This window comes from Abramis brama (genome assembly GCF_963993115.1).
Source record: "Abramis brama genome assembly, chromosome: 13".
Lineage (NCBI taxonomy): Eukaryota > Metazoa > Chordata > Actinopteri > Cypriniformes > Leuciscidae > Abramis > Abramis brama.
The window spans coordinates 4,869,255-4,896,664 of record NC_139975.1 but is presented as its reverse complement, the minus strand read 5'-3'; the positions used below and the strand labels follow the sequence as shown (position 1 = coordinate 4,896,664).

Sequence of the window (27,410 nt, the reverse complement as noted above, 5' to 3'; positions counted from 1 at the left end):
TGTGCACAAAAGGCCTATTTCTCTGAAATATTGTTCACAAATATCCAATATCCAGCAACTTTGCACAGCCATTGAAGAGGAGTGGACCAACATTCCACAGGCCACAATCAACAACCTTTTTGTTTTCGGTAAATCAATACAGTAAAACTGCACTTTTTAGAGTGGCCTTTTATTGTGGCCAGCCTAAGGCACACCTGTGCAATAATCATGCTGTCTAATCAGCATCTTGATATGCCACACCTGTGAGGTGGATGATTATCTCGGCAAAGGAGAAGTGCTCACTAACACAGATTTAGACAGATTTGTGAACAATATTTGAGAGAAATAGGCCTTTTGTGTACATAGATAAAGTCTTAGAATTTGAGTTCAGCTCATGAAAAATGGGGGCAAAAACAAAAGTGTTTGTTGAGAACTTAAATATCCAACTAAACAACTAATTGCAGCAACATTTTTACAGTATTGACTATGTATGTACATATACAGATACACACACACACACACATATATATATATATACTGTGTATATATATATATATATATATATAAATAAATAAATAAATAAATAAATATATATATATATATATATATATATATATATATACATACATATTTATTTATTTATTTTTTCTGAATAAATGTATTAAGATCATTACAAAAAACCTTATGAACACCAAACTTTTAGTTGGAAAATGAATAAATGAATAAATGTAGTTTTTACTGAAATGACTGATCTTAACTAGGTTTCTGAATTAGCTACTAATGCATACTATGCAAATAATAATAAAAAAATCTACAAATAAACAATTAATTTCAAATTGTTGCACATTTTTACTTTTTACAGATCAGAAACACTCTGATGCCACTAATCATGCAGATATTACACACACAACAGAAAATAATGTGAACTCAACATTACTAATGTCAACAACTCACTCATTACAGCTGATAATACACATCGCTGGACGGGGTTTCACAATTAAAATTGAACCTTGATGACATTCTATCAGGTGAAAGGTCAGGATGTGAATATTCTAGGAAGGACACACAGTCCAAAAACCTCTAGAAATCACAGAGAGGAACAGACGTATTGATGCTGTTGTTGATTTGGAGTTTTCTGCTGTATAAACACACACTGACTTTAATGAGATGATGGTGAGTGTTTATGGTAAAAGCAGATGCAGAAGATGTGTGGGTTTTGTGCTTGTGCTGGTTATTTTGGACTGAGTTAGTGTGTGTGTGTGTGTGTGTGTGTGTGTGTGTTCTTCTCAGATGAACTCTTGACAGTGACTGAACACAGTCCAGAAATACAGCAACAAAAGCTTCCTTTAATAACAGCAGGAAGTCAAACTGCAGAGAAATTCCTTCACCACAGATCCACTGCCCTACTTTACCCACAATCCCTCCCTCCGAGTCCGTCCAGAAAGATTAAACAACTGAGCCAGATGAAAAGAAGCATTTGAGTTCATCCTATTTAAATATTAATAACCCTTGAACTGCTTCCGTTCATTTAATATCACACTCTCGTAATGTTATACGAAGTATATATGTGCATTACGAATCAGACCAAACTTGACCACAAATGCATGCTGGGTAAGTAGTAGCTATGTCATTCTAAACATAACCACAGTCCCTCCCAACTAGGAAGACATTATGAAGGAAAATCTGTATTTAGAACAATGACTCTGAGGAGAAGTGTGGATCATAAGTAAAGAGGGTGTAACAGTGACTCAGTTACATACGTGTTAGGAAGACTCTTGAACTCACACACGACAACGAACAGAGATTCACACTGATCTAAAAAGGTTTTTGTGTGTTTCCGGAGGGGAGATGATGTAATTATTACAGGATTTTCACCCTTAGTCACCAAAAGTCTTGTGCAAAAGTGTGTAATAACTGAATGAAGTTGGTTCATCACACTGTGTGAGTGTTGCAACGGTCCTCTGGGTCTCTCATATCATATCAGATATTGATCAAATCATATTCATGACTCAATCCATCTCTCCAATACACCTAGAACATTTGTTGAAACTAATCTGCTCAAACAACTTGTTGAGAAATCTTTATGTTATGATTATGATAATAAAGTAAAATAAAATAAAAAAAGCTTCATTTGAATTCAACTCAGAAACAAGAAAATTATAAGGAGTCCAAGTCTGTTCAACTGTCTGGGACATGAAACAGAGTTAATTTCATTTGAGAATTCACGAGTTCAAGTCTGAATGTGAATAGAATTCTTTCAGACACTTTTAGAACAGAAGAAACAGTGTGTCTTTATCAGTCAGTTTAACGGTTCCTCACATGACACTTCATGACCTCGAGCGCTTGACCTCTGCTGGAGATGACCTGCAGTCTGACCGCATCATGGACATAAAGAGTCTCACACACACACACACACTGTGGTTCATGGTGGTCAGATCAGCAGACAGACAGAGCCTGAAGGGCAACACACACACACAGGGTTGGGTTTCCATGTTCTATGGGGGAATTTCCAGACAATTTTTTTTTTATACTGTACAAACTGTATATTATCTCCCCTTACACTAACCCGACCCCTAAACAAACCCATCACACAAAACTTTCTGCATTTTTAAATTTTATTCTGTATGATTTATAAGCGGTTTTAATCATGGGGACCAAAAAATGTCCACACACAAGGACAAGGATTCCGGATATTGCCATGTATGTGGGGACATTTTCTCCTCATAATGTAGGGTTTACCAAGACACGCACACACACACACACTCTTGGACAAAAGAGGACATTACATTCAATGTGAAAAGCTGATGCATCTACAATTCAGATTACTCAAAAACAGTTAAATATATGTTAAAATATACTCTACAAGTCACAAGTTTGGGGTCGGTAGGGTTTTTTCTTTTTTTAAACAAGTCTCTTCTGCTCATCAAATTACAACAGTAATATTGTAAAAAATAAATAAATCTGAAAACCTGTTTTCATGTGAATATATAGTAAAATGTGATCCTGTGATCAAAGCTGAATTTTCAGCATCATTACTCCAGTCTTCAGTGTCACATGATCCTTCAGAAATCATTCTAATGATGATTTGATGCTCAGAAAACATTTCTGATTTGTATAAATGTTGAAAGCAGTTGTGCTGCTTCATATTTTTGTAGAAACAGTGATAAAAAAAAAAAAATTCTGGATTCTTTGATGAATAGAAAGTTCTAAAGAACAGCATTTTTAAATATCAATATGTTGTTATTAATATTAAAATAAAAATAACTATTTTCTGTCACTTTAGATCAATGTAATGCACCTTTGCTGAATTAAAGTATTAATTTCTTGTAAAAAAAAAAAAAAAAGAAAGAAAATCAAATAAAATAGACTTTCACTTCAGAAGAGCATTCTCATACATGAACTCAAACTGCATCCCGTAATCCACCATGAGGAACATCAGTCCTATCCTACAGTTATTTCCTGTAGAAAGAAAGAAAGTCAACATTGAGGATAACTAACTAATGAGAGATTCTCTCTTTCTTTCTGAAGGGTCAGTTGATCAGGTCATCTCTCTCTCTCTCGCTCATCATCTCACACAGAACGAGACCGTAATGGAAGGAGAAGATCCGGACCGGATGATCTTTGACATTTTATAATGTAATAATGTACATTAGTCAGAGCAGATGCTGGACATTCACACAAATGAACACAAGGCTGTGAAGGATTATTCATTGTCCTGATTTAAGGTGCAGTGCCATTTACAGATGTTTGGCAAATTTTCAATAGGAACAAAAGATTTCCCGCACAAATGTTGCATCGCTTCAAGTTGCTCACGTTCTGTTGAACAACAGAAGGCTGCAGGAAAATGATTATTTGGGAGCTGTGCTGCTTCACTCTACTGACAGTGAAAATGGACCTTTATTACGGCACAATTTCACTAATGTGACCACATCTTTACGCTTTCTGTCCAGTAGCTTTGATTTTATTGGCTGAACACGGTTTCTCTTCTCATTTTCATTGGTGTCGAGTTAATTGTGCTGTCTATCCTGTAAGTATAATCAGCATCAAGTTATTGTGACATCACTTTAGGCCAGTCTGAGAGAGAAAAACCATCAGACCTTCAGAGAAGCTCAAAGCTCCAGCACACGTTTATATGGCAAGCCACATTAATCCTTAAAACATGCATCTATTTTCATGCTACTAATCCTTATTTATTAGATACTAGTACTTCTAATTCTAATAGTGTCTAGTACTTAATTAAAAATTAAGAAAAATTAGAACTATTATTTATTTTTTAGTACTAGTAACTTTTTAGACCAAAGATATCCTGAACTTAATAGGTACTAGTCATTTTTAAACTAACATTTCTGCTTAGTAAAAATAAGTACTAGTAGCAAAAAAAATAAAAACAAAAAAAATACTATAGTTTTAAGGATTAAATGTTAAAACGGCTTGCCATAGAGTTTGGAAACACTTTCTTCATCAACAACCTGTCTTTTATTTTTATGACATTCTCTCTCTCTCTCTCTCCTCTACTGTGTCTCTTATATCTATCTCCTGTTCTCTTTATGGATAGGCAGACTCAAGAATCAAACACTTGATGTTTTAGCAATATTTTGTGTAAAACATATTAAAAGGAGTTTGAAATTGACTGCAATTTTCTAAGAGAGATGCCAGAACTGCAGAGACTAGGTATTCTATTGTGCATTGTTTAATCCAAATGTACTGCTAAAGTCTAAATGAAGACTGCTGAATTAGACATCCACCCTTCCTTCAGTGTCCAGAAACACACACATACTCTCCCACAATCCCTCTGATACCTGGAGACCACGGTGACACTGAGCCAGCCAATCAGCAGCCTGAGAACTCAGCTCCTGCCTTCTGATTGGCCGGCTGCTCCAGAGCTCATTACAGCATGAGCATCATTGTGTCTTCTGGCCAATTACTCCTGAAGAACACACACAACCAGGTCATGAAGAAAAGCAGACAATTACTCCTGAAGAACACACACAACCAGATCATGAAGAAAAGCAGACAATTACTCCTGAAGAAATCAGATGTTTTATCGTTCTGTCTTTCACTTCACTCTCTATCTTAATATCTAGATCTCGAGATTTTTGTTTTCTGAAGGAAAAGTGAGTGCTATTGGCTCAGTGTTATTTTAGTATTATAATACTATTATAGCATTTATTAATATTTTGAATTAGCTTTTATTTTTGTTCAGTTTTCATTTTAATTTGTTATGCACGTCATTTTAATTTTTTTAGTAACACTTTAAGCTTTCATTTTTAATATTATTTAACTACATTAGTTAAACTATAAGAGCAAACAATATATCTACAGCCTTTATTAATCTTGATAATTCATTTTTACTAAAACATTTTTAACAGTTAATGCACTGTGTACGAACACGAACGAACAACTGTATTTTTATTAACTAACATTAACAAAGGTTAACATTTTCATGTCAACTAATGCATTAATGTTAGCAAAGAAGACAATGTGTTAGCTTTTTTTTTAAAACATTTATATTTAGCTTTCATTTGTTGTCTTAAACTTTTAGTAATTTTAATACTTTAACTTAAATGTTTTTCATATTTAAGATTTTCATATAAAAAAAAATTTCAGCTTTATTTCAATAGACAAAAAAAAATGTTTGAATAGTTTTACTTATTATTAATAACACTTCCGCAAATCCTGCCGATGTGACGCTAGGGTGGAAGAGTGCGGAGAGCCACTGTTTTATGAACTCCCAAAGGGGTCAAAGGTCAGGCTTTCAGAAACCTGCCATAAAGGAGTGACATGAAAACACTCACACACTTTCACTGACAAAGAGTGTTTTAAGATCTTGAGCTCTAAAGATGCAAACCGAGGCTTTAGATGATCAGAGTCAAACTCCACACCAAACACTCAACTATTCACAAAACATCATCATCGCTCATGTTCGATATAATTTGATTATAAATGGATTATTTGAGTACATATAGTTGGCCCAATTTTATTTATGTTTTTTAAAGTCCCATCATATTACCATGTTTTTTTTTTTTTCAAATTTCATTTACTACAAGCGTATCCCCAAAACACACCTTTTGGACATTTTTTTTCATCCAGTTATTAAGAGTTTTGTCTTGCAGGCCAGGGTTGTCACCGTCCTGTGTTGTTACTCGTCCTGGGTTAGTGATTTGAACAAACCCCTGACACTCAGCATTAGCAATAGTAATAGTGATACATGAACAGAACAAACGAGGAGGGTGAAACGCATCCGCAGAAGTCGCTCTGGTTAACAATCTGTGGATGACTTCTCTCTATTCTTAGAGGAATAATCACTGTGGTTACAGGGAATGGAGAGATTCCAAAGTAAACATTCCACCCTTTTCCCAACTCCCTGTCTCATGGAACATCTCTCCCACATACCTCCGAGAACTTCACCGAACACGACAGAAACAGCGAAGCCAATTAACATGTGCCAAACAACTTACAAACAGGACAGTAGACTTTGTGCGACACGCATGTGTTATAGGAGGAATGTAAGTCTACCTCTGTCTGTATATGAGCTGTAACAGAGAAGTGTGTGTGTGTGTGTGTGTGTGTCTGGGATTTGCCGAGAGGAAATTCCAAATCATAGCTGCATTTTTTCCACACTCATGAGACACAAAACCATCGCACAGATGCACACACAGGAATGTCAAATAAATACTGTACCCATCATGCCAAATTACACACACACACACACACGTTCCTTAAATGTTACCACACATTTGTATCAGATTTCATATTCTAAAAGTTCTGTTTTTATGAACATTGCAATCCGTTAACATGTGCTTTAAATGCATTCTGAACAAAACTTTAACATGTGCAGTGCACATTTCTGCCAGAAGAGCTTTATTAGGAAATATTTAGTCTCATCCACTGACCAGTTCATAAGACATGAGACATAAACAAACACACACACGTTTGCATGACGTAAACCGAATGTTAATCCGATTGAGAAGAGTCAGATTCAACGGTTTGCATTCGGATGGAGCTCGGATTGATGGAGGTGTTTACATTATGGCTTTTCAGTCTGATAGAGCCATCAGTTTATATATGGAGTACATATTTTGTCCATTTTTTTTTACAAATACCTGTATGACACTATCCAAAAAGTCCCAAAAGTAACACTTTAAGTAATATATGTATTACCATGTTTTTTGCAGATTTCAGTACAAGCGTAACCCCAAAACACACATTTTGGAAAAAATGTTCACCCAATTATTGACAATTTTGTCTTGCAGGCCAGGGTTGTCACCGTCCTGTGTTTCGCTATTCTTCTGTGGGCCTTTTCAGGAAAATCTGTTCATAAACACACACTAAAACAGAATAAGTATTAAAGAATTTAATGGTGCAGGTTTAGAGATAACCAGAATAAACATCTCTACAGTCAAAACGCAACATACATAATTTGACCAAATGATCTCACCAATACTATCTCTATTATTACAGTAAAACAATCAACAATAAAAATGACAGAAAAACCATTCATAAAAAAACATCAAAACAAAGAAAACGCAAAGTCTCTTTGTTTTTCCAGTGATCTTTATCCAGATTTTCCAAGAAAGTGAAACCGTATACTTGCACAAGCATCAGTACGATCATCCTTTAAGCCTTTAAGCAGAATCTGTCGGCTTGCAGGATCTCCAAAATCAGTCCTCAAAAATCTCAACAATTGGAAATTTGGCTTCATAAACTCTGGGGGAAAAAGACGGGACGTTCTCGAGCTCTTTCAGGTGTGATGGTGTCTAGGCAGCAAATCGTCATGTTTTACACACATTACATAAATGCATATGGTTTTAATATAGTATAATCTGGAAGACAATATCTCAGGATTTCTTGACGGACGCAGTCAGAGCTATGGCTTTAAACAGTGATCTCTACTCTCAAACATTCAGCCAACATCAACATTCAGGTACGTCATATTGCAAAGCTGAAACTCTGAGGTCACTGACACAAACTCAGTGTCTGTTGGGGACGTAAAACACAGGGATCTTTGCTCATCTTGCGAAGACTGCAAAGAGAAAGACTCCAGTCTAATAAATCTATGTGCAGGTTTGAACAGATATTTCAGCATCAATGATCACATTTGGCTCAGTCAAACCATTTACCAGGGAAATAAATGCCAAAGGTCTTGTCAATGTTAGTTTTACCCTCAAAATGAATGTATTTTACAGTTTTTACACGCGAGAGTTTTCCTCACTGTCTGGCAGTAAGTTAAACCATGTACATGACATTGATCTATCTTGTGATGATGAAGAATGAGTGAGTTACAGTAAACAGTAGATGGACTACAGCACTTCACAAACACGAAAACACACGACGGACGTCGCAAAAGCCGACTGGACAGAGTATATGAAAGTTTAGGCAGTGCAGCGAATAACAAACAATTATTTCATAAAACAGTTGTGAAGCCATTTATTGCATGCAATTCAACGCAACGATGTATGCATGTTTTTTTATCGATTCGACCCGAAAACTGTTCTTGCATGAACTGTGACGGGACTGCATTTATAAGCGACGTGGATTTGAGATTTAAATGACATAATTCACTTAAAACGACAGAATGAAGTAAGAGCGAACTAATCTCGTGAACAGGTTCCCAGACCTTCTTTAACTCTCGCGATGGGCTACAGAACCTCAGTGGGAACACCTCGAGCACACACCAGCCGAACATGCATTTATGGGCTTGACATTATTGGCACTGTGCGTTTCGAGAACAATAACGTAACTTATTTCAAACATTCAGCCACGTGATATGTTTCAAAGTCAAGAACAAAACAAAAAAAGGTTTAAGCAGAACAGATGTTCTGAAAGGAACCCAGAGAAAAGAGGACGCTCTGCTGAATTTGGAATGGAATGAAACGTTCTGGAATCTATATACAAATCTTTGGAATCTTGGAAAAAGCAGATGAGAGAGATGAACAAATCTTGTGTGTAGAGCGAAAGAGGCTAGAAAAGGACAAAATGAGTGTGAAGTGACACGACGAAACCGCTCGTCCTGTGGGACGGCCAATAGGAAGCCGTATGGACTCACTCAAGGGGGTGTGGCTTAGCGAGAGCCCCGCCCTCGCAGATTTGGTCCCTTAAAACGCATTCTGTCTTTTATCCAGCAGGATCAGCGGAGGAAGTCTTTAATTTGAGCGTAACGGAGCGTCCTCTAAGAGATCCTCCAGCGAGCCCGTGTCCTCGGGAATCGACTCCTTCCTGTCCTCCGAGTTCATCCGGGTCTTTTTCGTGGCACTGGACGGGGCGCTCTCCTGAAGAAGCTCTTTGGCGAGAAGGTTCGTCACGGCGTGACCGGCTCCTCTCCGATTGTTGGCTGAAACAGAATGGGAAATAAAACTCTAAATAATAATAATTATAAAAAATGATGTTTCACGCAAGTCAAACGTCATGCTGGGAAGGCCACACTCAGGTGTTAAGAGTTCAAAGGTTAAAAGTGTGTCAAAAACAACCAACAACTTACCTTTTTATAGGAATATTCCGGTTATTTTCAAATTAATTAACTCGTTCCTCAGTTATGAAAACAAACTCACCATATATTTTACAATAATACAAAATAAGCTTAACATATTGGAAGTGTAAAAGCATAAATGTAAAAACTCGTTGTTAAACCCCTAACATGTAAATGTGTTATATGCCTGAATCAAGCATGTTTTATTGTACATTTTTTACTGTAATCTGTCCAGCAGCTGACGGATGTGTCAAGTCACAAATTATTTATTTATTTATATAGCGCTTCATACAATACAGATCATTTCAAAGCAGCTTCACATTAATAAAGAGGAAAATAACAGTATTATTGTTGCAAAGTTCTTCGGTTATGAAACGAATACAATTTCAGCCCTAAAGCATTCTGACAAAGATAATAGTGTCATTATTCAGCTTAATTTAGTTTAATGTTGACTCAATTTAATATGTATGGTTTATTGTCTGTGCGGTTATTCAAAACATGCCACACATGCAGTTCATCCACATTAATAATTGAAAACAACCTGAAATATTCCTATAAACACCCATCAGATTCATATCCTGACACAAGAGAGAGCCGCAGAATATCATATATGTCATCATTATGTGCGCTGGCCGCCATGTTGGTTTATTTAGATCAGTAGGAGACTGTCAAGTGTTTACACACTAGTTAAACACTCAAGTAACGGCTGCCGAACAAAACTCCTGTGGTGACAATGTGTCTCATATTCTCCAATATGGGAATATTGCCTGAGAATGTCATATTTCATTCACATTCTGCAGCCTGTATGCAAATCACAACCATGCAGAGGAAGCTATGATTCCACACACACACAGAATTCCCAGAGCTACTGATAACAATCTCTGAACAAACATCTGTAACGAAGCATGCAGAGCGCTGAACACACACACACGTTACCCAGCAGGTGTCCAGTGTGAGCTGTGATAAGGACAGCACTGAGTCTGTTGAGGAGAAAAGTCGTTATGGGTGTGATTATAGCTTCAGGTTATCAGACAGATGGGACCCTTAGAAACATTTACAGCTGTAACTATAGTTTCAGCCAAACTACCAATAAAATGACGGCAAGTTTCTATTATTACACCATGTTCTAGAAAGGCAAAGGCACAATAACAGTCCATCAGAACATGTTTGATGTTTAAAGGTTTGTCAAAACACATTCTCTTAGCCCAGTTTATTATTCATTAAATACTAATATTATCCCATTCAAGCAGGGGTGATCGATCCTCACAAAATTTCATATCACGATCTTATAACAAACAATCACGATCCATGATCTGAGTCGTGATCTTCCTAATTTTGAGATGCACTATGGAGAATATCCAGACTGGAATAAGCCTATGGACTTTATCTATTTGCACAATTTAAAAGACAGTATTGCATTAAACAATCAGTAGTCAAAATAGTCATTAAACTTTAAAACACTGCATAGTCTTCAGTGTATGAATTAAATATACACTGATTCTTATTAAAACTACTAAAGTTATTCAGTCAAGAGCAGTGAGTGATTTTGTCTTTTGTTTAACATTAATGACACAGACAGTGCAGGTTTTGCTAAGTTGCTAACTCATGACACATAGCAACACAGCTAAAAGTGTAGCTAGTATGTTGGACCTTTTATTGTAAATAACCTACAGTTATGTGATAGGAATGAAAGGGGCTTATATGCTTTATTTGTGTTGCAGAAACCACTTCACCTTTAACATTCAGTCATGTGGATTTTGGACCAATGACATTTCACGGTGGGCGGGGCTACAGAGCACGATGTGGGCGGGGCTACAAAGCACTGTGAAACAGTAATATAATACAAGCTCACAAAACCTCAGTTAATTGTCACTTCACTGCAAAAAGTGATTTTCTTCCTCAGTATTTTTCTTGTTTTCTATTATAAATACCAAAACATAAGATATTATGTCTTATTTTCTAAAGAATTGATCAAAATTAAGTGAGTTTAGGCTTAAAACTAGAAAAATATCTGCCAATGCAGGGTCAGGAAAAAAAAAAGGCAAAACATTTTGGGGAAAAAAAAGTTTATTTTTAATTATCCCTTTGGCATATATATTATTTTTATCGTGTGTGTTATAAGCAAACTCACTTAATTCTGATCAGTTTCAGAAAACAAACTTCTTTAACTAGTGGAGAACGAGTGAGAGAGAGTAAACATTATATAACTGGCCCATATAATGACTGATTCACATCTGAACAGACTCTGCCACCTTCACACTCTCCTGTCTTTTTTTGCATCCTAAACTTATGAACAGAACTGTTCATCACACTTCTTACTGCTGCTAGTGTGTGTGTGTGTGTGTGTGTGTGTGTGTGTGTGTGTGATTCAGACAGTCTGGGTGTAAAAAGAGAGCAGAGATAATTATCATCAGGGTAATGAAGCTAAAAATAAGAATGATTTCACAGTGTTAGGAAGTGTTGAGCTCACTGTGAAGCAGGAGGAAAATCATTATCTTCCTCATATATATATATATATATATATATATATATATATATATATATATATATATATATATATACATATACATATATATACACATTTCTAAACACTATTAAAGCAATATGCATTTACTTGGGAAGGAAAATTACAAAATATATGAAATCTTGTTTTCTAAAAAAATTATCAAAATTATGTGAGTATGTTTAAAACTAAAAAAAATATCTGCTAATGGGGTCAGAAAAATAAACTGAATTCAAAGCGAAAACAATACCGTTTCTTACTCCATTTCTGTTTTAAGCACTTCATTTTGATCTTTTTTTTTTTTTTTGAAAACAAGACTTAATATTTTAAGTATTTTTTTCCCTCAAGTAAATAATACCTTAATGTAAGAATGCTTATATATTTGTACTGAAAACAAGTGAGAATGTGGTGCGTCTAACAAGATTAAGTGTGTGGTATTGTTCTGCAGACAACAGGAGTGTGTGTGTTGCTCTTTTCGTAGGATGGTTAAAGAGAGGGTGTGTCTGTCTCAGTGTTTGTGAGCTGGACAAAGGAGTGTGTGTGTGTGTGTGTTCTGTGGACATCTGGCAGTGTGTTTGTGAGTTGGTGTCTCTATAAAGTGATATTGTGTGATGGGCACAGGGTGCGTCTCTGGCTCTTTGTATTAGTCTGTGTGTGTCTTTTATGTTGAAGTGTGTGTCTTTCGTCGAGGAGTCAGGAGTGTGTGTGTGGGGTCACGACACGGCAGATGTGTGTATATTAATGAAGAGTCTAAAAACAGACACACCCACACCGGCTACATCCCAATTTGCATACTTTCAGTCCTAAATAGCATGGAGACTAGGATTAGTGTGTGCCAAATCATGTAACACTTTGAAAAAAATAGTATACCTAAAAAGGGTCAAAACATTTTTTTGACCACTGGGAAGTTTCTGGAAACATCTGCCTTGTTTTCCTTCACTTCAAAATGAAATATGGCGTCGATCCTGACTAACATCCATTATCCTCTACTGAGGAGTTTGTGACTGTTTGAGTCTCTACCCTATAGAGACTGCTGTATCATATTTGATATGACAAAGTTGTTTCTTTAACAAATAAAAGTCCTTTTACTTTAATAGTAAGACGTCCCCCTTCAGCTTGTGCTTCATGTGTTTTTACTGATTTTCCAAAAGTAAACATATAACTTTTCTTAGTAATATTTAAAGATGAACACTTACTGGTATAAAACAACTTGGGTTTACTTGTTTATCCATATATACTTTTTTTGATAAATCTGTTTGAGTATTAAATATGATCATCAGGCTTTTGAGGAAGGTTTATTTGTTCATCTCTAAGTCATCATTGTATTGCATTGCATTGCATTATAGGTTTTAAAACTACAGAGCTTTGATCATAAAACTAAGCATTCAAATATCATCTTACTAAGATGACTGATATTCATAAGCATTTTATGTTTCTAGTCTTCTATACTGTTATAAAGTCTCATTGATTTACATTACAAGCATCAGAATTTCATCTGACTTTTTGGCCAAATAAATATCAGCATCTGCACAAAATTTCATATTTTTGATCAGTTTGTGCTTCTGAATAAAATGTGAGTGTTTTTTCCTCCTCAAGTATGAGCTCTATACTCTCACTATATCTGATAATATGAGCCATAAAAGCCTGATGCATCAAATATGATATTCAACAAACACATATGCAAACTTTATATATATATATAAATAAAAATGTTTATTATATATTATTTAATAATATTAATATATATATATATATATATATATATATATATATATTTATTATTCTATTTATTTTTTATTGTTTTATTCTAATATACTAAACACAGATTTATGCCAGTGATGAGGTGTTTTTATGAATACATTCGCAACTTAAATGTATTTTGTGTATTTGTAAGTGTGTGTGTCGAGCAGCAGCTGCCGTCAGTCGCTCAGCATCTCTCTGATTGGCTGATGACTCATTATGCAGAGGGTCAGAGGTCAGAGGTTACAGGGCGTCTCCTGTCTCCACACTGCATGCCTGCGGTCTGTCTAAAGGCATCTACACTGTGTGTGTGTTTGAGTGAATGCATACATATGCAGAACGCACAAGTGGTCAGAATGGGTGTGTGTTGGTATGTGTGTGTGGCATATGTTGAGGGGTTGAGTCACATGTGCCGTGTGTTGCTCCGTTTGTGCCGTCTACATAGGCAGCTCCCTTCAAAGGCAGCATTCTAAATGATGTGAACGTCTACAAAGGCTATAACTCACTAACTCAAAGCATTTTTAAAGGCAGCATCATTTTGGAACAACCTTTAATACATTGAGGACGCCTTGACATGCTGTCTAGGTAGGGAGCTCACTAGGTTTTGGAACATAGGTTGTGGAGGCTGCTTCAGAAAAGCTAAAAATACAAAACACCACTGATGACTCATGCCACACACACACACACACACACACACACACTTTGATTCGATTCCAAGGAAAATATACGGTCTGAAGCAGCAAAGTAAACAGAGTAAAGACTACAGAGATATAGAGAAATAAACGTATGAGAGAGAAAGAGAGGGAATATAAGATGAAGTAAACAATGAACAGAGAGAAGAGAGGAATAAAGCAGGGAAAACAGGGGAAAACAGAAAAAGAGTTTGCCATGGAACTAAATTCAAAAGATAAAAGCGCGGGAATGTGGAGGCGGAGAGAGGGGGGGATTGTGTGTATGGTCATTATTGCCACATAGCAGCACATCTGGATTCATTCAACAACAGATCCACACACACACACACACACACACACATAGCGCTGCTCCACACTGTTTGTAAGTCTAAAATACAGTGAAGAGAGGGAACATAAAACACAGTTTATGTACAACTGTAATTCTGAACTATATATCTATCTATTGAAACACACTGAATTCATGTTTTCCTTCAAAAAATACATTACTGTTCAAAAGTTTGGGGTATGTAAGATTTTTTTTTAATGTTTTTGAAAACAGCATTTCCACTCACCAAGTCTGCATTTATTTAATCAATAATACAATAAAAAAAGCAATATTGTGAAATAGCTATGTTAATATATTTTAAAATATAATATGAATATATTTTAAAATATAATTTATTCCTGTGATCAAAGCTGAATTTTCAGCATCATTACTCCAGTCTTCAGTGTCACATGATCCTTCAGAAATCATTCTAATATGATGATTTGCTGCTCAAGAAACATTCATGATTATTATGAATGCGGCTTCATATTTTTGTAGAAACTGTGATACTTTTTTTCAGAATTCTTTAATGAACAGAAACGGAATTTATTTGAAATAGTAATATAGTAAAAGGCATTGGTAATGTTACGTTTGCTTAATGCATAGATTGCTGAATAAAAGTATTAACTTTTTTTTTTTACCCCAAACTTTTGAATGCTACTGTACATTTGCATTTACGCATTGGGCAGAGACACTTTTATCCAAAGCAACTTACACTGAATTTAAACGATACAGTTCATCATGCTTTCCATGGAAATCAAACCCACAACCCTGTGTGTGTGTGTGTCCAGTTGTTCTTTTATCTGTTACTGTGTACGTTTTTTACAACTGAAACTTTTCTGCATTGTGTTCCCTCAATACCAGCAATAACTGCACATCTGACCAATGAACTGTAATGACATGAGTGCGTGTGTGTGTTACCTGCTTGTCGTGGTCCTCTCTTCCTCTTGAAAGCGGCTCCAGACTGCAGCGCCTCCAACAGACCATCCATGATACCAGTCTCATCTCCATCTGAAACACACAAACATACACAAAAAACACTATTAATATTATACATCAATAATGGTCTCATCATCACTATCTGAAACACACACACTCATATGAAGTATTACTGCTGAAACACATGCAGAACTGTAGAACCAGAGAGCAACAGTCTCAGCCACAGTGACATCAGATGAGAGAGGAGCAAAGGATCATGGGAATGTAAACATCCTCAGAGACACCAGTTATAGCAGACAGCGCCCCCTACCTTACACACACTGATGCACACTGTTGACCTACATAACTGAACCACACACACACACATGATGGGAAGGACTGTGTGCTCTGAAAATATTTTGTTTGTGTAAATAATTTGTTAAAAGCATGTGGCTTGATTTTAATCCACTCGATATGGTGAATGATTTCAGGGTTGTGTTTTGTGTGTGTGTGTGTGTGTGTGTGTGTGTGTGTGTAGACAGATGGTTTCAATTACATCCTCTCTGGACAACATGGGGTTAAAGATTTATGGATCTAATTTCCCTGCCCCCCATAAACACACAGGCACACACACACACACACACACACACACACACACACACACACACACACTTCCCCCAATAAACACACACACAGCATCCTTCATAAACAGGCACACACACACAACAAAACCTTGAACACTCTGCAGCCCAAACAGACACACACATACATACACACACACACACACACACACACACACACACACTGCTAGTCTCACTGTAATCCCCAGAAAATCTGCAGCCAGATGGTTATGCGTCTGACCTGACAACCTAGATCTCTCTCTCTCTCTCACACACACACACACACACACACACAGAGCTGTTTGCAGTGCACACACACCACCGTGAGGAGTGTTATAGGAACAGCACATCTGATCTGCTGAGATTTTCTCCCTGCTGCACATTACATATTAAATGTATATATTATATTAATACATATAATATCACTGGAAAATAGAAAAATTACGTTATATTTTAGAACAGACACAATAAGTGTTTCCATCCAGTAATGTGTCAGTCTAAAGACCATGGATACCCCATGGCTACACACACAGAGAATCTATCACCCAACACTGACACCTACTGACCGTCCACAGGAACTGTGGAGACTAATGTGGGAAACACTTTTTATTTATGCAATTCTCAGGGTTTGACTGCTAAACTAAAGATAACGTGTGTTTGAGAATGTGGGAATGTCGAGGCCAAACATTTCAAATATTCAACCCTGAGAGTTCAATGAACCCTGTGTGTGTGTGTATGTGTATGTATGAGAGAGAGAGAGAGAGAGAGAGAGAGAGAGAGAGAGAGAGAGAGAGATGGGAAACAAACAGATGAGATGCATGCAGATCTCAGTAGTCTTCTGGAAAGAACATACGTACGTGTGTGTGTGTGTGTGTGTGTGTGTGTGTGTGTGTGTGTGTGTGTGTGTGTGAGAGAGAGAGAGAGAGAGAGAGTTATATGTGTGTTCTTTCAACTGACTTTCAAATCAGCCACCTGTATGCAAATCAAACCTCAAATTACCCAGTTATCGTGGCACCTTCATAATAAAGCTGAAATACATATATATAAACTAGATTAACTAGAAAGAGAAATGTTGCCTTGGCATCTCACTCAAATCAAATAAGTTAAAGAACTAAAGTTACTAAAACTAAACTGAAATAAAAATAAATTAAAGGTGAACAAAAATATGAAGAAAAAAAACGAATAAATAAGTAATAGAAATTATATTTTATAATTATATAATTCATAAATAAAAAAACTGATAAATAACTACATTGGTTAACATGAACTAACAATAAACAATACTTCTACAGCATTTATTAATCTTAATTTTTAGTCAACATTTATAAAAACTATCAAAAGTTATCCATAAAGATTAGTTAATGAATTAACATGAACAACGAAAAACAGAATTTTTATGAACTAATATCAACAAAGATTAATAAAAGCTGTAAATATATTGATCAAATTTAGTTCACGTTAGCTAATGAATTAACTAATATTAACAAATGAGACCTTATATATATATTTTTATTTTTTTGTGTCAACCTCCCTCAAACACACACACACACAGGTCTCCAGTAATGAGTGGAAATTTGCCCCAAAAGTTTTACACTACAGCCAGACGAGAAAAGTAGGTCAGAGAGAGAGAGAGAGAGAGAGAGAGAGAGAGAGAGAGAGAGAGAGAGAGAGAGAGAGAGAGAGAGAGAGAGAGAGAGAGAGAGAGAGAGAGAGAGAGAGAGAGAGAGAGAGAGAGAGAGAGAGAGAGCTCATTTATGCTAGATGTAGTATTCCATTGTCCATGTCCATTTCTCACACACACACACACACACACACACACACACACACACACACACACACACACACAGAATCTTTACCATCATTGATGTTGAGTATCTGTCCAGCGTTCATTCTCTTCTGTTTCTCCTCTTTCTCTTTTTCCGCTTTCTCTTTTGCCAGTTTGGCTCGGCGAATCTTCTCCTCTGCTTCTTTCCGTTTCTGGTTCTCTTTCACCGCTTGCTGTAAAAAAGCACATGCATGCAGTGAGGTGACGAGCTGAACTCAAGATCTCGGATTCAGATCTTCTTCTGTTTGTTCAGCTGAAGGAGAATATAAAGTTAGAAAGCGTTATGATGAACAGATGAAATCACAGCACAGATAAGATCATGAAGTGTGTGTGTTTTTGACATGGAGTCTCTGCTCCCTTTATGACAGAGAGAATGCAAGTATGTCTAGACAAAAACTTTTAATATACTAAACAGACTGATGACTGAACCATATGCTGCACACACACACACGCACACACACGCATGCATGAATGAATGCACACACTCGCACGCGCGCACACACGCACGCACACACATGTTGGTACTATAAACACTGAATCTACACAGAAATATAAATACACTACGGTTTAAAAGTTTGGGGTGATTTAAAGTCATATTTTACAATAAATGAACACTCTTATTCAGGAAGGATGGATTCAATTGATCAAAAGTGAGAATAAAGACATCTATCATGTAACAAAAGTTAACATCGTGCAATTGCGAGTTATAAAATCAGAATTTAGAGTTATTCAGCTTATTTTTTTTATTATTTTAACCATTTACTGCATGTTGTTATTCAGAAGTGCCCACACAATCACAGAAAACAGCTTTATTCTGCACTGCTACATGAGCAGTGTTGTGCCTGAACGCGTTCATTGAACGATAGTTCATGAACTCGTTCATATTTTGGGTGAACGTGAACTGAACGTACTGTATTACTGCCTGATGAACGTTACTGTGAACTCGTTCATTCGTGTCTGTGAACGCCACGCTCTCTGTTTAACTTCATTCAATAGAGTGTCAGATTTCTATAGAGCCTTCCAGGCGAAAACCTGGCTAAAACACACTGTAAACCGGCCTTAATATGTAGCGGAAAAAACACCCAATCTGGCAACACCAGCCACCAGTGTCACTGACTCTCTTGTTCGATCTCGTTCATCAAAATGAACAAATGTTTTTGAGTCATTTCATTCATTTAAGGGGCTTTAAATGTTATACTATTAACTGGCAAATTCCCAGAACACATCCACCTACGCAATCTTGATCATATTCTGAATTAAGAAATCATTATAATGCAGTCAAAAATCGTTTACAGGGAACATAAATAATTACTTTACCTTCCGAGTCTTTCGTTCATTTGTCACGTGACAGACGCAATGAATGGATCGTTCATGAACGACTCATCACTTACGTTACAAATCAAAACAAAAAGCAGCAAGGAGGCGTCGGATGATCATTTAAACAAGTTTTATGACAAGGTCGGCGAGGATATGGGAAAAATCTGACAGATAGCTTCAGTGTTTAAACTGATAAAATAATTGTCTGTGGTTCTATATGGGCTGTGGAAATCATTTTGAAAAATAATATCTCGCAGCAACATGGAAAAAAAAGAACTATGAACTAGTTCATTTTTGGAACTGTGAACTTAGTTCAAAATTTTGAGTATGAACTATGAAATGAACTAGTTCATTTTAAAATTTGTGAACTGAACTTTGAACTAGTTCATGTAGAAAGTGAACTTTCCCAACACTGTACATGAGGTGAATGAAGTCAGAACTGTGAGATACAAATACGCAAGTGTCCGAATTTTGGGAACAAAAGCTTCCATATTTATTCCAAGGTAAATACTGGCCAGTTTTCTGTGGACTGCCGGTTGTGATCTCACCTGGAACATGGTCCTGAAGTTGTTGAGGTCACCGAATAACTCTTCTGGGCTCATCTTTTTGGGGTCGAACACAAAGAACTTGCCCAGATCCTCGTACTGCTTCTCCATGTTCTCGTGCATCAGCTGCATCTTCTCAAACTGCTCACGAGCCGACGATACAAAACTGTACAGGACTTCGTTAAGAAAAACACTCAATATCACTTACACAGGGATCAGCTTTTATATTTATATTTATAAATCATTATTAAAAACGCATGAAATTAGTTGTTTTTCGCCCCAAGCAGAGAGCAAGTACTAAAACAAACATCCTCCCAAACTTCCTTAAGGAATGAACTTCACAGGACGGCACACTTCAACTAGAACCCAAACAGGATGTGACATCACAATGGATCATTGACACTATTTATATAACATTATTTTTGGCAGAAATGACAGTGGAAACCAAAGTGACACTTCCGGTCAGGGGGAATAAAGGATATGGTCATTTTCTCCACAAATTTGTCCTTGTCGCTCTGCGGAGGAGGGAACGTCTCAATGTCTTTCTCCAGGTTTTTAATCTGCTTTCCCATCTGATCTATATTCTTCAGGAGCGTCTCTGCCGACACTAAGAGAGAGAGAGAGAATTTGTTTTATAAAAAAACATACCTCGTTTGACCGTTTTTGAAAGACGACTCTTCTGCTCACCAAGGCTGCATTATTTGATCAAAACACAGTAAAAACAGTAATATTGTGAAATATTATAACAATTCAAAAGAACTGTTTTCTATGTGAATATATTGTAAACTGTAATTTATTCCTGTGATCAAAGCCGAATTTTCAGCATCATTACTCCAGTCTTCAGTGTCACATGATCCTTCAGAAATCATTTTAATATGCTGATTTATTATCAATGTTGGAAAAAGTTGTGCTGCTTCATATTTTTGAGGAAACTGTGAAAAAGAATCTTTTGTAACATGACAAATGTCAACTGGCACTTTTGATAAAAGTATTAATTTCTTTAAAAAAAAAAAGGTTTTTGAATGGTAGTGTATATAGAATAAGGAAAGCATCATCAGTGACGTGAAGACGGGACTGAGACTGACCTCTGCTGGCTTTCTCCACATGGATGAGTTCGTCTGGGAAGGTCATGACCTCAGGGTACTGCTCCTGACATATTTCCGCCAGGAAGTGCAGGAGAGTCTGTTTCTGATCTGCTGATTTAGTGTCTCTCAACTAAACACACACATACACACATTTATTTACTTTGTGGTGACCAACACATCAGGCACTTTCTACAAAAAAAGGTACAAAATGTGTTCTCACTAGCAATCCCATGCATTTATTTCCAATGTTTGTGCAATAAAAGGCATGGGCAACACAAATCCATCCCATAGAGAGAATCATTACATATGTTGGTAACAATTTAAGGTCCCATTTGTTAACATTAGTTAAAGGGGACCTATTATGCTCTTTTTTAAGTCTTAATTTTGTTTTTGAGCTCTACTAGAACAGGTTTTCATGCTTGAATGTTAAAAAACACATTATTTTCCTCATATTCTCCACTGTTGCAGCTCCTCTCTTCCCAGTCTGTCAGTAACACTCTGTTTACTTCCTGTCTCTATGAAGCCCCTCCTTCTGAAAAGCACACTGTACTCTGATTGGTCAGCTGGAGCAGTGTGTTGTGATTGGTCGAGCGCTTCGAGTGTGGTTGGGAAATGTCCCGCCCCTTACCATAACCGACAATTTAACACACTACTAACTCACTCAACCAGGCCCCGCCCCTTTATTCTGCGTATGAATTATTTAAATGAGGAATATTGTGACGTGTTCATTCCCGGAAGAAAACTCAAGACGACAATGGAGGCGTTTCAGGGAGTTCATGCGTCGGGTCAGAGGTCACTCTTCTGCCGGAACTAGCCCCGCGTATGGCCGTTACCGGAAACCAGTGATTATAGATTATAAAGATATAAAATTTATATTTTTCTTAGAAAAACACATCGCTTCGCTTCAGGAGGCCTTAATTAACCCCTTGGAGACGTATGGATTACTTTTATGATGGATGAATGTTCTTTTTTGGGCTTCAAAAAATAAGGTACCATTCACTCCCATTATGAAGCTTAGAAGAGCCCGGATATTTTTTAATATAACTCCGATTGTGTTCGGCTGAAAGAAGAAAGTCATATACACCTAGGGTGGCTTGAGGATGAGTAAATTATGGAATCATTTTAATTTTTGGGTGAACTATTCCTTTAACTAACATTAACAAAGATTAATAAATACTGTAACAAATGCACTGCTCATTGTTAGCTCATGCATTAACTAACGTTAACTATTGGGATGTTTTTATTGTAAAGTGTTTTTCATATGCTAGATGAGCTAGTTGCTAGTTTAAAACACATCAAATGCACACAAAATGTAGTGTCACCTTGCACAGGTAACTGATGCTGAATCCGAAAGCTTTGGCGTTGCGCGATCCTGCGTTCATGAAGTTTCCCAGCAGCAGTGTGATCTCCAGCAGTTTGGCGAATCCCTCGCTCTTCCGAAGCTCCTCGCAGGCGGCCGTCACCGCCACCACTTCAGGCTTCACGTTATTCACCTGCTCCTCGAACTGCAGCTTGAAGAGGATGGCGGTCAGACGGGGCTTCAGACGCTTCACTGAACTGATCTGGAGACAGACACACACATGCTCTCTCTGTCTCTGTGTGATTGTGTTTGTGAGAAGTCAGCACTGTGTGTGTTTCTCACCACAACTCCGAACTGTTCCGACTCAGCCAGCTCCTCGTACTCGTCTTTCAGCTCTGTTAATGTGTTGAGCTGTTCCTGCTCCGGCAGCAGCTTCAGCAAACTCTGAAACACACACAGTAGCAGTTTACCACTAGAAAACCACTCAGGAAAAGTGGTTCACCAGTTTCACCGGTTTTGTCCATTTTGGTTCGCCTACCAAAACTTTACACACACAGATTGGCAGGTTTCATTGGAGACATCCTGACTTTATTTAACAGAATTGCGAGATGTAAAGTCGCAAATTACGAGATATAAACTCACAATTGCAAGTAATAAAGTCCAATTCTAAGGAAAAAAAGACTTTATATCTCACAATTCTGACTTTATAACACGCAATTCTGACTTTATAACACGCAACTGGGAGATATAAAGTCAGAATTGCAAGATTTAAACATGCAATTCTGAGAAGTAAACTCGCAATTCAGTCTTTTTTTTACATCTCACAGTTCTGACTTTATAACAAACAATTGCGACTTAATATCATGCAATTCTGACTTTATAACACAATTGCGACTGATGAAACAGAGTATTTAAAAAAGTGGGACTTGATTAATATCATGATGATAGATGAGTGACTCTGTATGAAGGTGGAAATAAATAAAAAAATAAGAGGGACTGTCATCAAAAAGGAAAGTTGTTTCAGAAGCAGTCATTACATTTTGATAAAAGATTTTGAAGAAAAATGTTTTTAATTTTGAAATAACATGCACTGATGATTCATTCACAATAAGACCCAAAATAGCTATTTTGATTTCATGTGGACTTGAATCCTGCTGCATTTTAAAGATTAAGGATCCCAGGACTAAACTTTAAGGTCTTGCTTTAAACAACAGCAAACCAACAATAAATGTTTATCCAAGCATTATTTTATGCTGATCAAAGTATGTTATCAGTGGTTATTACACGGGTCTGTGGAATACTTGACTCTGATTGGTCAACTGAGCCATCCAGCGCTATGTTATCCCCCAATAACAACCTATAAAAACTGATAACACAGGCTCATCCGGGTAACTGAAGTCGGCGCTTTACATTTCCTAGGAACGTTTTTTCCTCGTGGAAGATTTGCGTTTGGTGAGCTATGAAATATTCTGAGTGCAGTTATTTAATTATGTCATTCGGGTATCACAGACTCTCTTGTTTCATACAAACGCAGTTGCTGCCCTTATGCAATGATTGTTTGGTACACTATAATGGATTATAAGAAAACAGGCAACATTTTAAAACAGTTTAATCTCAAATCAGTATCTCTTATCCCCATAATTATTAAATAAATGAGTGGTGAAATACAGTGTAATAAGTGCTTTGACTGTAGAGGTCAAGTTAGACTTTTGCAGTGGCACTTACAGGACAAGCATAGATTATGCATTTATTTATATATGGAGAGAAAGTCGAACAAAGACTGTGCATCACTTTTCATCATGAACGCTTGTCCAATAAATCGCAATAAGCTTTGTGCTTTGTAATCTGTCAAAATGACGAGCGGCCTTCAGATTTTTCTGTTACTGCTAAAAAAAAATCAGTAAATGACAGAAAAGTTTCGGTTAACGCGACCGTTGTTACCGTATCCCTTATATTTCCCTGCTTGCTAGCAACTTATTTCTTTGTGGAAGCTTTGACCTTTAAATATCTAAACTCAAGTCTATATTTCGTGTCTAATTATTTACTTATGTGGCAAGTAGCTGTGTAATAAGCGGGGTCCCGGGGCCCTTCGCGTCAGGGTCCTTATCATCCTGACCGGGTTTAAAACCGTCTGGATGTACATTAGCAGATGTTAGATGTTATCAGCTCACTTCCTCAAGATAGGCCGGATTGCTTTCACAATCATTTTGACCGGTCCAGAAGCACGTGAACTGAACCCTGTTTTCAAGTAGTGTGGTTCACTGGCGCGCAACAGAGTTCAGAAATGAACTGAACTACTGTCAAACGGACATCAAAGATCCACTCAATCAATACGAGCGCTTTCACACACACACACTTTCATACCTGCACCATGTTTTCAGAGAGAACTTTCTCGTTGACCTCCAGGATGACATTCTTCATCTCTTCATAAGGCATTCTGTTTGAACCCAAGAATATAGCTGCAACACACACACACACACAGTTCTGAGCAAACAACACTATAAATGACTGTGTTAAACTAGTGAGGTATTTCTCGTCTGAATGACCGTTCGTGCTCGGGCTGCTACTCACAGAGATTCTGGGATGTTTTGGAGTCGAGCACCTTCAGCTCCTTCACCTTCTTCTTCTGAGCGTTTTTCTTGTCTTCAGATCCCTCTTGATCTTTCTTAACTAGAAATGCACAAAAAGAGAGGGTGGTTAAGTACTCGTGTGTTTAAGATAGTGGCCTCAGATTAAAAAAAAGGAGCTGAAAATGATGTTTCTGTACGGCTGGGCACAGTATTTGACTGTCAAGCACACGTTAAGCAGTGACATCAGTGTCCAGTCAATACATGTACAACACTTCATGTAATACTGCTTTAAACAACAATTTTCTAATTGTTTGATGATTATCATATGTGCAGTTACAGTCTTAGCAAACTGATTATTTCTGTCCGTCGCTTAAATCTTCTATCTTAAAACAGCTGTTTTGCCTCTTATCTCGTACTGTATGGTCGTTTACTCAAGCGTGAAGCGCGTCACGCTGGAATTCACGCTCGGTTCGCGCTTCTGTGAACATAAAGCCCTAAAGCCACACTGTGATTTGATTGGTCATCTGGTGAATCGGTGAAGAAGCTCAGATGAGAGGGTCGGTTATCGTCGTGATGTGCGAATCACTGCCGCCCGCACCACATTAATATTAGGGAATTATTCCACAACCTTCATTATATAGCCGACACAGAAAAATTACAAAGGTCCGGACCTCGGGGAGCTCAATGGTGGATACGGCCCTGCATTACAGTATTTATTAATACTTTTAATGACTTCTTATTTAAAGTTTTCATTTTAATCTGAGTAATTATCAATTTATTTATTTTTTCAGTTTTAGTATTTTAAGTTTTTCATTTAATATTTATATTTCATTTTATTCCAGCTTTATTTTAATTGCAGAAAATGAATTAATAGTTTTCATTGCATTTTTGTTTTAGTTTTAGTAATTTAGTAATAATTGTATTTTTAAATATTTCTATTTAACTTTAAGTTAGATTTTTAAGTCAGTTCTAGTTTTAGTCATTTTAGATTTAGTACTAAATGAACACTTAGTTGCCAAGGTTTTTCATTTAATATTTATATTTAATTTCCCCCTGCTCTATTTAAAGAGCAGAAAACAAGTTTTAATAGTTTTGGTTTACATAAATAACTTTAGACCAGGACCATTTTAGTGAACTGCAAAAAAAAATCATGTGATCATGTGCACGCTATTTGTCGTGGATTTTATAGTTGTAAAATTAGTTCATAGATCAAATTACCACAGAAAAAATTAAATAATAAGAGACTCAACTTCAAAAATCAAAGGAAATATCTAATCCAAAAAAGAAAGAGAACTCTGTGCGCACGCACGCACACACACACACACCATCAGTGTGTTGGCATCTCTGATCTAAAGGGGGAGCAGGAGGAGGTCAGAGTTCAGAGGTCAGGGTTGAGAGTCAAACGCCCAACAGCTTCAATGAAACGTAAAGACTAAAGTTCACACTGCTGACGAGTCTCCAGAGAAGGACCACAGACACACACAGCGTCAGATGACCGTCAGCTCGTGTGTGTGTGATAATCTCCTTCGTTCATAGTGCATGAAACACAATCAAGATCAGATAAACATCTTCATCTCTATCTGCAGTCTGGCCTGTTATTCTCTTCTGTCCATGTCTGTCCTTTATTCTTTCTCAATTCTTTCTCTCCTCCATTTTCAGCCTCCATTCAAACTTGTTTTCTCTCTCTGTACCTCATTTCCGAGCAGTACATTTGTCTCTGGCATCAGTGTGTGTGTGTGTGTGTGTGTATTGAGTTACAGCAGCATATGGAAACGCTCAAGAGAGTGAAACAGCTCTGGATTACATTACACACACGTAGAGTTTTGTGTGTTTTATGGGGACTTTCCATAAACACAATGATATTTATACTGTACAAACTGCATGTTTTTGAACCCTACCCATCACAGAAAACTTTCTGCATTTTTACATTTTCAAAAAGCATCACTTACTATGATTTATAAGCTGTTTTCCTCATGTGGACCTAAAATTGTCCCCACAAGGAAAAGGATTTCTGGTATTGCACATTTCATAACATTTTCATACTCGCTCATGTATTTTTATCTTTTATTCTTGTAAATGTCCTGCCTGTTAATTTAACTTATTCTAATTATGTGGAATCACTTCATTTGAATTCTTAAATTACTCCTTCCAGATATATATTTTTAGAATACATCAACTAATAAACAAATATGTTTAAATAAATAAACACATAATATACTAATTATAATATATAATTAATATACCTAAGAGTTAAAATAGGCTACTTGCGACTTCTTGCATTTGTTTTTAATACATTTTAATATTTTTTTTACATTATTTTTACTTTTATGCATTTTTGATTATTTTATAAATCCCATACTGTAAAGCACAAAATAACATTGTGCATGAAATGTGCAACATAAATAATAAACATATTGAATCTGTGACTTTTAAGGAAAAATAAATAGAAAGAGGGTGAAGACTAGATAGCGAGATCATTTCACGAATCCGCCAACATCATAATGCGATCTGAAATGTCTGTCAGTGGGTCAGTGTGTGCGTGTGTG

General features: G+C 36.7%; 1 protein-coding gene across 2 annotated transcripts in view; it reads right to left on the bottom strand.

The window, feature by feature from the left end:
- Window positions 1–7,318: 7,318 nt before the first annotated feature.
- The window catches only part of diaph1 (diaphanous related formin 1), a 108,675-nt gene continuing 88,583 nt past the window's right edge, over window positions 7,319–27,410 (bottom strand). For both annotated transcript variants that reach the window (XM_084133110.1, XM_084133111.1), the window contains 10 exons: window positions 24,866–24,964; window positions 24,659–24,753; window positions 22,637–22,738; window positions 22,317–22,556; window positions 20,995–21,124; window positions 20,393–20,516; window positions 19,913–20,078; window positions 18,079–18,220; window positions 15,606–15,695; window positions 7,319–9,310 (listed from right to left, as the gene is read on the bottom strand). In XM_084133110.1, coding sequence (XP_083989236.1) covers window positions 9,123–9,310; window positions 15,606–15,695; window positions 18,079–18,220; window positions 19,913–20,078; window positions 20,393–20,516; window positions 20,995–21,124; window positions 22,317–22,556; window positions 22,637–22,738; window positions 24,659–24,753; window positions 24,866–24,964 — 1,376 coding nt within the window. In that variant the 3' untranslated portion in view covers window positions 7,319–9,122. The remainder of the gene's footprint in view (window positions 9,311–15,605; window positions 15,696–18,078; window positions 18,221–19,912; window positions 20,079–20,392; window positions 20,517–20,994; window positions 21,125–22,316; window positions 22,557–22,636; window positions 22,739–24,658; window positions 24,754–24,865; window positions 24,965–27,410) is intronic.